Source organism: Telopea speciosissima, chromosome 1, assembly GCF_018873765.1.
Source record: "Telopea speciosissima isolate NSW1024214 ecotype Mountain lineage chromosome 1, Tspe_v1, whole genome shotgun sequence".
Classification (NCBI taxonomy): domain Eukaryota; kingdom Viridiplantae; phylum Streptophyta; class Magnoliopsida; order Proteales; family Proteaceae; genus Telopea; species Telopea speciosissima.
Window position 1 is genome coordinate 83,565,384 of NC_057916.1, and position 17,133 is coordinate 83,582,516.

Here is a 17,133-nt window from a genome sequence, read left to right on the forward strand (position 1 = left end):
AAAGCTGTTGAAGATTTCTAGTTCTTACTTTTTTTTTTCTTTTTTTTAAAATTCCTCATGATGATGCGATGAAAGGGTAGTGTACAGAATCTATAATGTTTGACTTCTGGCTTGAATCTATCGGCAATTCCAATATTTGGTTTCACGATTGTTATTTCTGATTAGAGTCATCAGAAATACCCTCAGATTCTTGAGACTTGCTTCTACTGAGAGAGGGGGGGGAACAATGGGTCTTCCTTGTGGCGTGGTATGCAGTCGGAGAGAGTTGTTTAATCTACAAGGAGTTTGGATGCTTGTTGCATACTGTTTATTATGCTAGTCTTTTCCTTAATTATGTTTTAACTTAGTCACTACATTCCACTTATTCAGAGCTAGGGTGATTTAAGCTATCGCAGAAGCTAAACAGTATCTATCTACCTTGGGCTTTTGCTATTCTCTGCAATGAAATTTTCGCCGAGTTAAACATTTGTCATGTGAGTAAAAATCTGTAATCCTGTCCAAGGCTTGAGCTGTTGAATCCATATCTTGTTTTTGCACTTCTGGGTTTCTGAGTGGCTTTTCCTTAATGCAAACAGGCATGTCAGCATCAATGAAGTTTTCCTTGGTTTGCATTGTTGGGTTTTAGAACATCCCCTGTGAAGGAAATTTTAACCTTCTTAAGTTACAAATATGGCCATGGCAGCAACTGTTAAAGTTGTTTTAGGCTCAATTGCTTTTGCAATCTTCTGGGTCCTGGCAGTTTTCCCCGCTGTCCCTTTCCTTCCCGTAGGAAGGACTGCAGGAGCTCTCCTAGGGGCCATGCTCATGGTCATATTTGGAGTCATAACCCCAGAACAAGCTTATGCAGCAATTGATCTCCCAATCCTAGGCCTTCTTTTTGGGACCATGGTTGTAAGCGTCTATCTTGAAAGAGCCGATATGTTCAAGTACTTGGGAAAATTACTCTCTTGGAAGTCCCAAGGAGCCAAAGACTTGCTGTGCCGAATCTGCCTTGTGTCCGCTATTTCCAGTGCTTTGTTCACCAATGATACCAGTTGTGTTGTCCTGACCGAATTTGTACTGAAGATTGCAAGACAGCATAATCTCCCACCCCAACCTTTCTTACTAGCCTTGGCCTCCAGTGCAAATATTGGGTCTTCTGCGACTCCCATCGGCAACCCTCAGAACTTGGTCATAGCCGTCCAGAGTAAAATTTCATTCGGACAATTTTTGTTGGGCATTTTCCCTGCTATGCTTGTGGGAGTTATTTTGAATGCCGTTATCCTTCTAGGCATGTATTGGAAGTTGTTATCTGTTGAGAAGGATGTAGAAGATGTGCCTGTGGAAGTAATTGCAGAGGAGGATGTCACGTCACATAGGTTCTCGCCCGCTACAATGTCCCATCTCACATCCTTGAATTCTCAGGAGTGGGACTCCACATTGGAATCTTTGAATGTCCACAGCTCTTTGAAACTGAATCTGGATTCAGGTTATGTGGAGACTCCTAGAAATCAGCTAAGTTTGAGTGAAAATGAAATACAAAGGGCCTCAAATCTGGGGGTTGAATCCACAAGAAACTCGAATGCATCAAAAGATGTTCTCAGTGCTGATATTTCTTCCCAGAGGAGGGAAGAAAGTGTTCCATCAAGAAGGGTTTTTAGGAGTACACCCAATGGTATTTCCGCAACTCCAAATGTTCCAGGAGATGCATTTTCTTTTCATTCTTCAGATGACAATGAACTGGGAAAGAGATGGAAGAGGTTGTTATGGAAGACGTGTGTTTATCTTGTTACTATTGGAATGCTCATTTCTCTGCTGATGGGTCTAAACATGTCTTGGACAGCAATTACTGCTGCACTTGCTCTTGTGGTTCTCGATTTCAAGGATGCACGCCCAAGCCTTGAAAAGGTATATACTGGAAACATAATGCTAAGTTTTCTTGGTAATGATGTGAAAATATCTTTATTTCTTTTTTAACTCCTTCAGCTTGATCAAATGTTTTCTTTGTCTTCATTGGTTTGGAGAAAAAATGGAAAATTTTGGCTGTTGTTTTTATATCTTCTTCTAGATAATAGTTTATGAATATTACTTGCTTTTTGTGGCAGTAAACACTAAGCACTGCTTTCTCTTATCTTGAACCAGGTTTCATATTCGCTTTTGATCTTCTTTTGTGGGATGTTTATCACAGTTGATGGCTTCAACAAAACAGGAATACCAAGCGCTATATGGGATTTCATGGAGCCCTATGCAAGAATAGATCATGCCAGTGGGGTTGCTGTACTTTCCATAGTCATACTTGTCCTCTCAAATTTGGCTTCAAATGTACCAACTGGTAAGTCAATTTCAGTTTACTGTTTTTTTTTCTTTCCTAAATCAATTTGGCAAGATGGAGGAGTTCTTAAGGGTGAAATTGTGAGAAATTTTTTTTTTATTTTAAAATATCATGTTTTGTCATGCTATTTGTTTCATACTGATTGTCTGGTCACACCAAGTAATTTTGTACACAGGACAAAAACAACATGCATGTGGTCCTATTAGTTTCTCAGACAATTGAGATGAAATATCTGTAATTTGATAGTTATATTGCTTCTTGTAAGCATGTTACATATTGTTCACAAGCCTGTGGCTTTGCCTTTATTTTGTAGTCGAAAATGTTGCTATTTTTTGTATGTATAACAAGTTCCATAGCTGTCTTTCAAGGTTATTCGAAACCATTTGGTTGTTGATAATTTGAGGATTTGTTTTTTCTTTTAGGGTATAAAATGTCTCTTCTTATATTCTGGTGAATAAAATTCTTGCTTAGTCACCACTAAAAAAAATGTTTTCCTGCTAGAGAAGCATAGACCTTATAAAAAGAATTAGTGCTACCCAGGTCTCAGTTGATTTTTTCCAAGGAGAATCTTGTGAGATCCAGATTTCACTTAGGGATCACAAATCTCAAAATGAGAAGAGGCTGAACTCATTATGCGGAGAAACATGGTTATTAAGAAAATATGCCGGTTTGGTTTGAAAAGTAAATTGAGTTTTTGTCCAAATAACTGTCTCTGGGTATCATAAAAAGTTTTCGAGTGGTTTCAACTCAGACTGAGGTTGGATAGGATAGGTAGCAAGTGTAGGAAGAGGCTTTGAACCTAGGTTGTGGTTTCAGCAAATGTCAATTAACTTAGCAACACCCTGGTGATCCAGTTCCAATATTCGAAATAATCAAATTTGCATTTTTTTGGGGGGCACAGCAAAATTGTGATGGGTTTCTAGAAGCATAAGGGATTAGCTTTAGAAACTCAGTTGAAAACAGAATCGCAGTGAAGGGGAAAAGATCAGATTTAGAAGAAATCTAATAAGTAACATTCAACAACTCAGATGGGAATGAAATTCTGGTTGAAGGTCACTCTAGTGGTCTAGAACAACTCCTCAAAAGATGGGTCTCATCCAATGGTCTGATTTAGAGTTATAAAGGCATCCTACTAGGAATAGGATTCTTTAAAACAGAATTTCAGAAGTGACTATCAATGGCAGATCATATGGGATTCAAACCAGCAATTAAAAAGTATTCAAACACCAATAAATGTCAGAAATAATATAAGAATACTAAGATGAAATAGAAAATCTATTCTGATCTTAAATGGAGTAGAACCAGAAATCCAACTTGAAATAGAACTATAAGAAATCAGCACAAAAATCAAAATTTGAAACCGTGGGGATGTTTAGAATACTATCCAATTACCAAATATGAAATCTGATTTGGAATCACAGATGAAAACAATGGAGAATTTGAAATTCTTGTAAGTAGGGATGCCGAAGAACAAGATAGAAACTTAAAATTACTAACCTGAAGATGAATGGAGGAAGAGAAGAAAGAAATGTACCAAGCATCTTACCCGGAACTAGGTTAACATCCCATCAGCCAACCTTAGCATCTCACCAAGGGTTGTTGCATCCCACAACAGAGCATTCTGAATCCCACAGAACATAAAGGCAGCAAAAGCCAATTTTATTCGATAGAAAAATAATATAGAGCTCTATGGCTCTTACATCAATACATAGAAACTAAAGTGTATGTACAATAGGAAAGGAAAGTGTAATTGAAATAGGAAACTCAATCCATAATAGGAACAGATGTCCCTTGTAATTAAAACTCTATCTTAACTAGTTAAATAGGTGTCCCATATGATCAAAACTTTATCCAAAGTAGAAATGGTTCGGTGCATACAAGAATCTATCCTATTCTCAACAACCAAGGAAGTAAAAAGTAATTAATGAATAAAACACTCAAATGAAAGTAATAAAGTAAATCTCCTATTCCCACTACCCAAAATTTTGGCCCATTGAGGTGACCTATTACAAAGAAAACCCATTGGACTAAAGGCCCAACATGTATATAACCCAACCCAAGGCTTATTTCCATTAAAATAAGCCCAAAACCATGTTTTATCTGCATCAAATTGTCATACAATATAAAGCGTCATAGCATGACTGGGATACAAGAGAGAGGAGATGCGTATCACACAAGGAGAAGGAAAGGTTTGGACCAGGCCTGGGTAAAGCTAATGCAATCTTGTTAACCTAAATGTAGATTCAGATGCAAACCACAGGTAAGGATTGCATGACACATCCTTAGGACCAGAATCGGAGATTTGAAATAACTCAAAGCTGAGCAATCTGATGGGGCTGTAATCCAGTTCAAAATACACTATGGAACAGGGGAATAAACCCTCAAAATGTGGTTCCAATCCACTGATTGGATTTGGATTTATGGTACTGCCTAGAAAATAGAAACTTCCCCAAAACAGATTTAGACACCTGTAGGGATTAGTGATAGATCTCAGAAACTAATCAAAATAGAAACGTCCAAGAATAGAAGCTAAAGTTGGAACTCCGCAAAAACGGTATTAAGGAATTAGAAATAGGCTAATCAGAAAATAGAAGTTACGAGTATTTAGTAACTGAGGTGGAATCCAAGCAGTAACTGTAGAACCAGTGATCAGCATATCCAGCCACTTTGAGAAACAGTAGCTGATGTCATGTAGGAGGTCTCAAGTTTTATGCATAACCAAAATCAGAAATCAGACCTTAGAATAAGGTGAAAATAGAAACTGGAAATAGGAGATCAGTAAAATTGATTGAAGAAACCAATAACACCCCCCCCCCCCCATACACACACACAAAAAAAAAGCATATTTCAATAGATAGGATCAATGAATAAAGTCTTAGTCTTACCAATTGTGGATCTGAAGCCTGGGACCGACCTTTGATAATTAAAGAAAGAAAGAGAAGAAGGATATGAACTAGGCTTCCCACTTAGAACTTGACTAGCATCTCACCAGTTCAACTTAGCTTCCCACTAAGGGATTTACTGTATTTCACAGCAAAGGAGGTCTGAATCTCACAGAAATCAGCAAGCATAAGCTTAACAGATTGTTCAAATTGTTGGTAGTGGGTATGATCCCCTACTCTTAGGCAGTGTTTGGTATGCATTCTTGGAATGCATTCTAAGTCGATTTCGCATTCTCGGATGATAAAAATAGTTGTTTTTATCACCCGAGAATGCGAAATCAACCTATAATGTATTCCAAGAATGCATACCAAACACACCATTAATTTATAATTTCATGGAAATATGCGAAATAGGAAACCCCTATTTCTGGTAGGGAGAATCCCTTACAACTTAAGTCTCTCTTTAAAATAGAAGTTATTCTAAACCATTATGAAATAGAAATGAACTACTTAATCCCATATAGGACTTAAATCCCTTATATTTGGGCTTTTATAGAATTGGCCTATTATAATAGCAAACCCAAAAATATTAAGTCCAATGACCATATAACCACAGTTGTCACGGCGTCTGACCCTATGCATTGGAGGGGCCCTCAATGCAAAGTGACTCTAACAAGACACCTAGCTTCCGCCTAGGCGACATAAGGCACCTGGATGCCAAGGCATCGCCTAGGTGACACCTTGGCAACTATGCATATAACCCATTGGACACTCAAAATTAAAATTAGACCATTCTTGGCCCAGTCCAATGGCCTGGTTTGCTGCTGGCTTTCTTGTTCTTCTGAACTGCATAAAAAATCCATCCTAATCTACATCGAGATTACAGCCTTAGCCCTATTTTATCATCTGTATAATGGAGTTCGTCATTTATTGTCCAATTTTTAGGATTTGTGTAAGCCTAGGTTGTAATGGGCCAGATAATTTACCAGAAAGGAAACCGCTGGCACCTTTAACCAATTCTGCATTCACCACACAGAAAGTGATAATTGAGTTGGAGGGTTCCAAAGCATGACGTAGCAGATAAAATAGATCCTATCAGATCTAGGAAAGGGTATTTAAGTAATAAATCAGAAAATAAGAATGAATAAACAGATGAATCGATTCACACTGAAATCTGATATGAAGTAATAAAACAGAGTTGAAATCAGTATAGCGATGAAGGAAGACAAGCGGCAACTGACAGGGATAAAACAGTAATTTCCAAAGTCAAAACTGATTTGAGAAATTAAATCTGAACTTGATACTCAATTCTGTATATAGATTCAGAAACAAATAACATGTAGATCATGAAAACAGTACCTCGATGATGCTTAAAACAGCAGCTAGGATGGGGTAGGGGCAGAATAGGAAAAACTCTAATAATTCAAAACCAGCAGGTCAGAATGTGCTGAAATTCAAATCAAGTTCATGGATAAGAGAATGGAACATTGGGTCAAAAGTGGAAAAGATTCTAATGGTTGGATTGCTTAATCTCAAAAAACATGTAGCATATGAACTTCTAGAAACATTGATTCTAGTTGCAGAAAAAATTCTCAGAACTGAACTTGTTAATGGCAATTAGAACCAGAAGAATCAGATATCCAGTAGTATATCAGCAGCTTCAGAACAAGAACAGCAGAAAATAACACATGGGCTTCACACCCTAAGGTGGTTCGATTGGATCAAACACTAACCTACTTTGATTGCACACAAGGGGATCAAACACGAGATCTTAATCAAACACAAGAGATCTTCAACATGAAGAGAAGAGCAGCAAAGTAGCAACTTTATTTATCAAATTTCATGTACAATGTTGGCCTCCCTTACAAACTTGTATAGAAAACTCAAAAACTGACTTAAAAACTAAAAAGGAAATGCCTAACCCAATCCTTAACTAATTAGGTAACCTAAACTGACTAGGAAAGTAAAATAAGGAAGGAAACAGACTCAAAACAGGACTGGACTTGCAGAATCCTAATCCAGTTTATCTAAAACACTTAATAGTAATTAAAATAAAGAAATAAAGACACTAATTTAACTAATCCCGTATGCCTACCCTGTACCCATATAATAGTGGCCCATTATAATGAAAACTATTGGACTATAGGCTCAGCACATATATAACCCAACCCAAGGCTTATTTCTAATAAAATAAGCCTATTTAGAGGATTTAACTGCATCACTATAACTAGGATTCATTGGCACAGCAGTACATGGAACAAGGCAATAAGGATTAAATACCTTCATTAAACCATTATATTGCACTAAACTAATGTTGTGAAGCATATAAAATTCCCTTTTTTCTCTGAGGGGTGTTAGGGAAGAGGGTTACGGGTCAGTAGCAGCTCAAGTCAGGGTTGAAGGTACATGGTATCAACATCACAGACCTTACCAGCTTGGGAAGCAAGCATCTTCAAGGCATGCAGATCATGTCTATCCTATTCTGAATGCAGTATTCTTAATGAATAAATACCAGTTTATGGTGCATGTTAGATTCAGACTTATTGTGCAACACTCGACTCCCTTATTTTCTTTCTTTCGTTGCAGTGAAATAATCAAATTTTAACATATACAGTACTTTCTATCCTGTGCAATAGAAAGTTCATGGAGGCAAACATTGTTAGATTTATCTGTGTCCCCGAAAAAAGTCCTGTAGTTCTCCTTACCTATGGTGTCTTACAGAGAGAAAAGAAGGGAGTAATAAAGGAAAAAGAAAATGTTCACATTTTTGAAACACAATTTGTTTATTATTCAAAGTGTTCAATCATCAGAGTACCAACCATATTGCTCAAGCCTTGATTGGGACCGTAGTTTCCTAATTTGACAATATTCGGTAGTTTGCATATAATGCTTTGTATCCTTCTGGGAAGGATCACCCACCCCTCAATTCTGGAGGAGCCAAATTGCAGCTGAATGCTAATATTCCTTCCCTCTGGGTCTCTCATCCGTTACTGTTTTTAAAGGGCCTCATGATTTAAAGTTAGTGTCATCATACAAAAGTTAGGGATGTAAATGGATAGTTGAAAATCCATATTCTATTTGTGTTTGTATCTGTTTAGGGGAATTCGTATTCGAAAAATTGCATCTGGAAACTATATGAATCCCATTCAAAAGCTAATCAGATACGGATATTTCAATTTTAGACATGATATTTTCAACTATCCGAATCTTGTTCTGGCATTGAATATCCGAGGCTCTTGCTTCACTTAAAAAGCTCCTTGATTATAGTCTGTTTACATTTTCTCAGTTCACCAGTCTCATATATCCCATGGGTGCATTTTTTTTTATTATTTTTATACCATGGATGCATTTACCTCCATGTCTTTCTGCATATGAAGAATTCTGCGACTTAAACAACATTAATGGACAGATTTTGATTGCATGTTATTTCTCAGTTTTGTTGCTTGGAGCACGTGTGGCAGCATCAGCAGCTGCAATTTCTTCAGCAGATGAGAAGAAGGCATGGCTTATCTTGGCATGGGTTAGCACTGTAGCTGGAAACCTGTCGCTCTTGGGTTCAGCTGCCAACTTGATAGTTTGCGAACAGGCTCGCAGGTCAAGCTTTGGGTACACACTATCTTTTTTGAGCCATCTTAAATTTGGATTTCCCTCAACACTCATTGTCACTGCCATTGGCCTGCTGCTCATAAGGGGTTGATGTCAGTAACTATTGGGGAAAATTTAATGTTATGCAGATGGTAACCGCAAGGTGAATCAATGATTTTCTGTCCAAAAGTCTATTAAGATAAATTCTGTAATTATTTCCACGATTCAATAAAAAAAAAAGCGGAAAATGTTTGTGTGTGGGGGGGGGGGGGGGGGAGAACAGGAGAAAGGCCCGCCCCATCCCCATGAAAGGCGGAGCTCCCCCTCGAGATGCCAGCGGGTGGCTCTCTCATTGGTTGCCGCACGTGCATTGGATTGGGTGGGTCAAATTCAGATGCTCATTGGTGGAATCCCGGCTATCCTTGTGAATTGGTTCCTAAGACATTGAAGAGGAGAGTGTAAGGAAACAGTGGTTGAGATCAAACAAAAGGGTTATGAAAAAGGACAGCTAAGAAGTTGGCCACTTAAATTAGCCACGAGAAGTTGGCAAGATCTTACTGTCCAAACCAGGGATTGTAAACTCGGAATCGGCCGAGGCCTTTCGATCTATTCGAAATGGCCTATCCATGAACAGATTTTAGGGTTATGGCAGATTAAGGCCGATAACTAACTGAGCTGATTCAGCCCAATTCTGAACTGAATCAGAATCAACTGGACCCAACCCAGAACTCAATTTCGGGTTTTTTTTATCCCTGGTCCAAACAAAGAGTATTTGGCTGTATGTACTGAAAAATATGGTTTCCCCGGCATCTTTTCCAGACATGATTTGTGAGCAGAGAAGGGCTCCGGATAATCTGTGATTGGTTGTCAATGGTGGGGTTTTTATCCTTTTTTGAGTGAAGCAATAGAGTCTATGTAATGATCATGATTTGAAAAAATGGGAACAGCAAAAAGGCGGAGTCTTACGGTATGGGTCTTAAACGGTAAAAAATTACAAGCGGACGGTCAATTAAAATGGTTAAAAAAATAGAACATGGTAAAAAATGGAAAGCAAACGGTGGTACGGGTTTTAAACGTTTATATTTCAAAAAAACAGTAAAAAAAAATGGCACTATTCTCATTTAAATTGAGGAATTTTTATTTGAAATACATGCTTCTATTTTCGGTATCTATGCATTGATCTACCTTGAGTTGAATGTGATATCATGAAAAATGTAGCCTTTCAAGTCATCTTTACGTCGGTGAAAGAATTAGGCCGATTAGATTTCAGGAAAGAGATATGGTCAGTTAAGTCCAAAGTCTAAAAAAAGGCAAAAAAAAAAAAAAAAAAAAGGAATGTATTTTAAACGCGTTTAAAACGGGAATGCTTGTCGTTTGCAGTTTGCCGTTTTTAACTGTATGTATTGTGGTAAAACACGTTTTTGCTCACTCTTCATGTTGTCTAAGGGGCATTAGTTCGTGGGTTTGGCCATTTGACTTAGGTCTATGTGTAATACAATGGGGTCTTTTTAAGCAGTGTGCTAATATGTCAATACAAAAGGTAGGTTTGGTTCACCGAAATATAAGTCTCTCTTTTCAAACGGGTTTCAATAACCTTCTCACAAAATTTCATAATATGACTTATTATCTTTATGCTTCTATAGTTATTACAACTTTGGATATTACATTCATTTTTGTAGATCAGAATTACAATGTTTTTCTTCCATTCATCTGGCATCTGTATTGTGTTCATAGTCCTATTAGACAGATTGATTAATCAATAAACCCCACAGCCTCCTAGAGCTTTCCACACTTCTACTGGAATCTCATCTAGGCTTTGTGTACGTCTTGCTTGATTTCATCTTTTTTACGGCTTTTTTAATTTTCACCTCATTAACCTTTTGTACGTATCTATGACGTGAGGTGTCTTGTTGAACTGAGGCTCTTTCCGTTTTTTTATGGGATGATGCCAATGGAAAGGTATTTTACAGAATGTAAACTCCTTGTAATTTTTTTTATTAAATTATAATATAATCTCCCTTTTACCCCCCCCCTCCCCCAAAAAAAAGGTGTCTTGTGGAATACTGCTCTCTCTCTCTCTCTCTCTCTCTCTCTCTCTCTCTCTCTCATAGTAGGAGAATCGATCAATTGCAATTAAAAACATATTCAATCATTTACCAAAAAATAACAAAAACATATTCAATCATAATTAACACAATGGTCGTCTAGTCACAGTCACACGTGCAAACACACACTGCTTATATGCAAAACTGAACCATCCAATGGAAATCCTCCACCTCCCTAACCAATTGTATAATTAAACTTCCTTAAAATTGTCAACATTGGCGGAAAAAAAACTTGTAAACAGTAGCAAATTAAATAGCCTCAATATCAGATTTTCTAAATCTTCAATTCTATGCCTGGTTGTCCTCACTCTTCATGTTGTCTAAGGGGTATTAGCGCATGGGTTTGGCCGTTTGAGTTAGGTGCATTTGAATATGTCAATACAAAGGGTAGGCCTATTAATTGCCCTCCCCGCCCCCCCCCTAAAAAAAAAAAAATAATAAATAAATAAAAATAAAACACACACAGTAGAAATCTGTTCAGGCCATCTATTATTACCTGCATGAAGGTATTAATCAAAACCAATCTTTTGTCATTGGATATTTAAAAAAATTAATTCATTTATATTTCACTATGATTATCATAAAAGTTACATTAATCTGAAAATTAATCTATTTCAAGATGATGATGTAAACTACATATCAATTAAATTTAATGTTAACCAAATTGGTAAGTTGATAACTGATCCAGTCACGTGGAATAGGGCACCTGTTAACAATCTCATTGAACAATAAGGGTGGGAGTTACCGATGAATCTAAAGTCCAATCATAATATCACATCACCATTGGTAAAGAAATCCTTATTGTTTTTTTAAACTTAAAGAGTTTCTTTTGCTCATTTTCTTTGGCAAAGCCTCCAAAAATTAATTTAGTGCCTACATGATAACACTTTTGTTTCTCTATTTCTCTGTTTTTTTTGTTCCTGGGAATAAAAAAACTAAGAGAAATCCGTTTGTTAATATTAGTTCATTTTTTTGATTCTGGGAATGAACCGAGACAAAAAAATTACTGAGAAATAGGAAAAATAAGCTCCAATTTGAAGCTTCTTTGTCCCATAAATTAAAGGAAGAAATAAGGGGGGAGAAGGGGAGTTGCTCTTTAATGAGCACATGCTTAATTTGATGGGCAAAACAGTAATTTCATGTTCAAAATAAAACACCACCTTCAATGCACCACCACCACCACCACCATTGATGCTGCCACCACCTCCACCATTGCCACCACCATCGCCACCAACACCACCTCCACCACTAGCTCCACCACTGCCACCTCCACTACCACCACCACCGCCACAGCCACCGCCGCCGCCACCACCACCACCACCACCACCACCACCACCATCACCATCGACGCCGCCACCACCTCCACCACTATAGATACCGCCACCACTACTACCACCTCTACCACCACCATCGGCACCACCTCCACAACCACCTCTGCCACTGCTACCACTACCTCCACCGCCACCGCCACCGTCGTTACGTCCACCACCACCAATTTTTTGGGTATTTAATGACATTTTTTAAATTTTATAGAAGTTCTAGAAACAGAAATGATTTTGCATAACAAACGCGTTTCTGTTTCTTTTCTGGCCAAGAAATAGAAATTATTATATGTTACCAAAAGAATTTTTTTGCTCAGAAATATGGCCCAATAACAGAAATACAGAAAGTCATTTTTGGAATAGAATCGTGTCCCAAAAACAGAAGTGTTATCATGCAGGCCCTTAGCAACTAGTTGAATGCATGGTTAACATTATTAAGGGTGTCAAAAATGAATCGGAACTAAAAATTGGATCCGAAACTAACTTTTTAAAATCGAAAGGAATCAATGCAAAAATAATCGGTTTGGTTTTGGGTTTTACTATTAAACTTCGATTCGGTTCAGTTTTGAACTAGAAAACTATCGGTTGTTTAGATTAACGAACCGATAAATCGAAAAGCAGTAAGCTAATAAACAGAATAAAAATCGAATCAAACCTTGGTTAGACCAATCCAAAACCATTACATCCGTAAAACTCTTTGATTTTGATGGTTTGGATTTATGGTGTGTTTATATGGTGTTGAACATGTTAATGATTTTGTTAATTTCATCAAAATGCTATTATAGAACTTATGGAATCGAACTCAAACTAAAACTGAATTTAAATCAGTAACAAAACCGAATAACCATAATCAAAATAGATAACTTCAACCGTATACAAACTAGATAAGTTGAACATTCAGTTTCAATTTGAAAAATTGGAACAACATAGTCTTCGGTTCGTTTTATACTTAATTCATCGTGAACCAAAGTGAAACAAACCATTTGATCCGAACCAAATCAATAAACACACTTAAACACGAGGGCTCGTTGGGGATTTGCTTTATCAGTTTTTAATGGGGTCGTTTGAGGTGTCGGTCTCCTCTCCATTGAGGAATCCGCCCAATGAGGCATCCGATGGCTGGGCTAACTGGCACTAAGGGTGTCAATCGGTGCGGTTCTGGTTATTTGGTTCAGTTGCGGTGTGGTTTACTTCTTGATAAGATGAAATTAAAACGGAACCGGATAGGAATCAGCCAAAATCAGAATCGTTTTGCATGTGGTCTGGTGTTACCGGTTTCTATTTGGTTTTCGTTATCTGATTCACAACCGGTTTACATGCGATTTGTGTGTCGGTTTTGAGAAACAATAATAAAGAAAACATCAGTTTTTAAGACCTTTATATTCTTGTGTTTCCCCATTCTCTCCCGGTGTCTTTCACTCATCATATTTCCTATGCCTATGTGATTAAAAAAAAACTTCTTATCTTCACCCGTTCTTCTTTTCCTTTGCTATTCTTTGTTTTATCATTTTTTTTTCTTCTCCGCTTTTATATGATAAACAAACTATTTCTTCTATTATAAAGTAGGGTTTTGTTAATCCATTTTAACATCATTTTCAATTAATATATGAACAAATATAATATATAGTTAACCCAAGACATTTTACTTATTTTATGTTTCAAGTATGATGCAATAATTGTTGTTTATTAAATTAACTATTATGTTATTAATTAATCCAACTGATGCATAGGCTAGTATTCGAGTAAGAGGTATCGTTTTCTATTCGGTTTAGAACCGTGGTTTGCGATGCAAATTGAAACCGAACAGGGAAAAGAACCTATAAAATCAAAATCAGATCATTTTTATACTTGTGCGGTTCAGTTTGATCATAAACGGTCGGTTCTGGTTCCGGTATCATTTTGACAGCCTTAACTGGTACATATCCCGGCAGTCAGCCCAACTGTTGGATGCCTCCTTGGGCACAACCTGGGCGGCAGGCTCATTAGAGAGGAGTTAGATCTTTGTTCGAGACTCAATCTGAACGAATTATTATCCTCCCAAGTGCAGTGCACTGCCTAGTGCACCTCATGCCGGGATGTGTGTCAGTCACCCAACCGTCAGATGCCTCATTGGGAACTCCCTGAGTGGCAGACTCATTGGATAGGAGCCGAATCCTCGTTTGAGACCCAATCTAAATAAGTTTTTATCCTCTCAAGTGCGATGCCCTGCCCACTGCACCTCACTTGTGTATCTGCCGGTGACCCAACTTGAACCCAAGTCGTTGTCTTTCCTTTTTTCCTTTTTCTGGGTGGAGGTTGAGGAAGACTTTACTGTGGTTGGTTGTTGGCTTTCCTTGCATTTAGATCAGGGTACTCCGTAGTTCAAAACTAGGGGGGGGGGGGGGGGGTTTTCCAGTTTGCCTTGTCTTTTGAGAATTAAACTCTCAAACTTGAAAGAAAATGAAAAACAATAACTGTTTTCATCAAATAAGACTGGATGGTCAATGGGTTTTTGGGCAGGATAGGATTTATATTATGTTATTTTTTTTTTCTTTTCTGTTCATAAATCTCTCTGTAATGTTCTTCTCACTTGCTATCTTTCAGGTTGACTCATTCTTCTTAATAAATTTTCTTAGTAGCGCTCAACTAATCAAGCTACGCGCACCTATCAATAATCATCCCATGAGTAGGTCTTTTTGAGTTTTTTTTTTTTTCTTAACACAAATCATGCTTTTGTGACTACAAAAGCCCTTAATAAACTGAAAGTTTAAGAAATGTGAATCATGGCGTGAAGAAAGTGAGAAACAGTTAACCCAAATATGGTTTTGTTTAAGGTTATCAATTTAGAATTGGAATTGACAATCGAAATCAAAATTAGTTGTTTAAAACCAAACTAAATCAAATAAAAAAAATTCGATTTGGTTAGTTGGAAAAACAGGTTTTCTGATTCAATTTGTCTTTCAGAAAAACTTGATGACTCAGTTTTGTCAAATCCGATCAAAATGAGTCATGTTTTTTTAATATAATAAATATGTATAAATTAATAAAAATAAAAAGATACATAAAATATATGGGAGAACACCCAAAAAAAAAAGAAGGGGGATCACGTATCCATTAATTTTGAGTTTATACGATTGAATCAGAGAAGGGAATCAAGGAGTTAAGGGTTTCTTATTGTGAGAATACGGATTTACTATTTTACTTAACTCAGATTCTAAGTGAACCGGTTTTGTAATTAAAAAACAAACGACTAAACTAGCCAAGTTTGTCATGACTTAGATAAAAATATTGAGTCTTATTTGACTCGGACGATTTATGACCTAGCCTCGTCATTTTTCAATCTGGCCTAATCTACATGACTCTTGACCAGATTTTCTAAAATTTTGACTCGATTCGAGTGACTCGCCCCAATCAAAACTCGGTTTTCTAACTATGACTACTTTTAGTATTGGAAATTGAAATTTCATTCGATTACGTATGGCTTAGACTAAAATCGGAGTTGGGCTCACGTTCACGTACGTGTGAGTGTAAGAGAACAACTCCTAACTATTCAGATGGAATCCATCTATATATGTGGGTTCCACAAAGTGGATTCCATCTGTACAGCTGAGAGTTGTTCTCGTACGCTCACGTACGTAAACGTGAGCTGGACTCATTGATTTGAAGAGACCAAATGAAGTACAATCCTAATAAATCTAAACCAAATGAAACCTAGCCACTGCAAGTTCTAGAGAGGGACATAATGCCCGCAGCCCTACCCTTGCTTTCATAGAGAAACTATTTCCAGACTCAAACCCGTGACTATTTGATCATAATGAAGCAACCTTACCGATGCACCAAGTAAAACATAATTGATTCGGTTTGATTTGAATTATTCGATTTCAGTTCGATTGGATTTATACATATTTTAAACTGAACCGAATCGATCGATATTAGTCTTAATTTGTGGATTCAAACTTGAGACATGAGTACATTAGAAGGCATAAAATATCTTGGAATAATTTACTTGAATTATAACTAATTAAGATTAGAACTTAGAAGGTGATTATTAGATACTTAACTAAATTCTTTTATCGTTGGTGGGTCGTTCACCGAACCGTAATCTGAAGACCTGATTGGTATTTGAACGAAATCATGCATATTCTGCAATACTTATTCTTTTCCCATTTTACTCATACTTTAATGGAATACTGGTGACCCATTTCATTCATTTATTTCCCTTTCTTCATTAAATGCGTGGATTTAAGATGACTTCCTTGTCCTGCAAAAATAGGTGAGCAAGCTTTCCACATGAAAGATGATGGAAAAGGGAAGGAGGGAGGGAGAAAGAAAGAAAGAGAATTAATTGTATGGTTTATAAAGTAAGGTTAAGAGCTTAAACCTTTTTCTTTTGTGGAGATCTTAGCAGCTGGTTTACCTTAAATTCTCAACAACCTCTGAAGGCATTTAATGGTGGGTCTCATCGATGGTTAGAAAACGAAAAGGAAAGAGAGTAGAAATATGGTGCAATCCAAGAACTTCCTGTCCTCATTAATTGTCTCTGCTTTCACCTATAAATCTCTCTATTTTCTGTACTACTCTCAGTCTCAGATTTCCCATTTCCATCTTACGTTTCCTTATAACAATATTCCTCACCCCTTACCCAGTACCCACCTGGGTTCTTTCTTCTTCTAGCTATCACCCTTGTCTGCAACAACTCATTTGCACCTAAATTAAACTTAATTCATTATCTGGGTTTTCATCTTGAGCGGAAGCTGAAAAGCTTGAAAGCTTCTTCTTTCAAGTTCGAAGATCTTAAAGTTATGGGTAGATTTCGACATTGAAGACCCAGTTAAGGAATTCGATCTCCATCTCCTCCACTGTAGATCAATCAAGCTTTCCGGGGAGGGGAAGACGGAAGAAGTTTTGAGTTTTGGTTGTGTGGGATCCACTTTTTTTCTGATCACCCA

At 37.2% G+C, this 17,133-nt stretch overlaps 1 protein-coding gene across 1 annotated transcript; it reads left to right on the forward strand.

The window, feature by feature from the left end:
- The first annotated feature begins 285 nt into the window (after positions 1-285).
- On the forward strand, positions 286-8,906 carry LOC122648615 (silicon efflux transporter LSI2). The gene is made up of 3 exons (XM_043841826.1): positions 286-1,887; positions 2,122-2,311; positions 8,628-8,906. The coding sequence occupies exons 1-3, from the start codon at positions 670-672 to the stop codon at positions 8,888-8,890; spliced, it is 1,671 nt and encodes a 556-aa protein (XP_043697761.1). The 5' UTR covers positions 286-669; the 3' UTR covers positions 8,891-8,906.
- Positions 8,907-17,133: the final 8,227 nt, after the last annotated feature.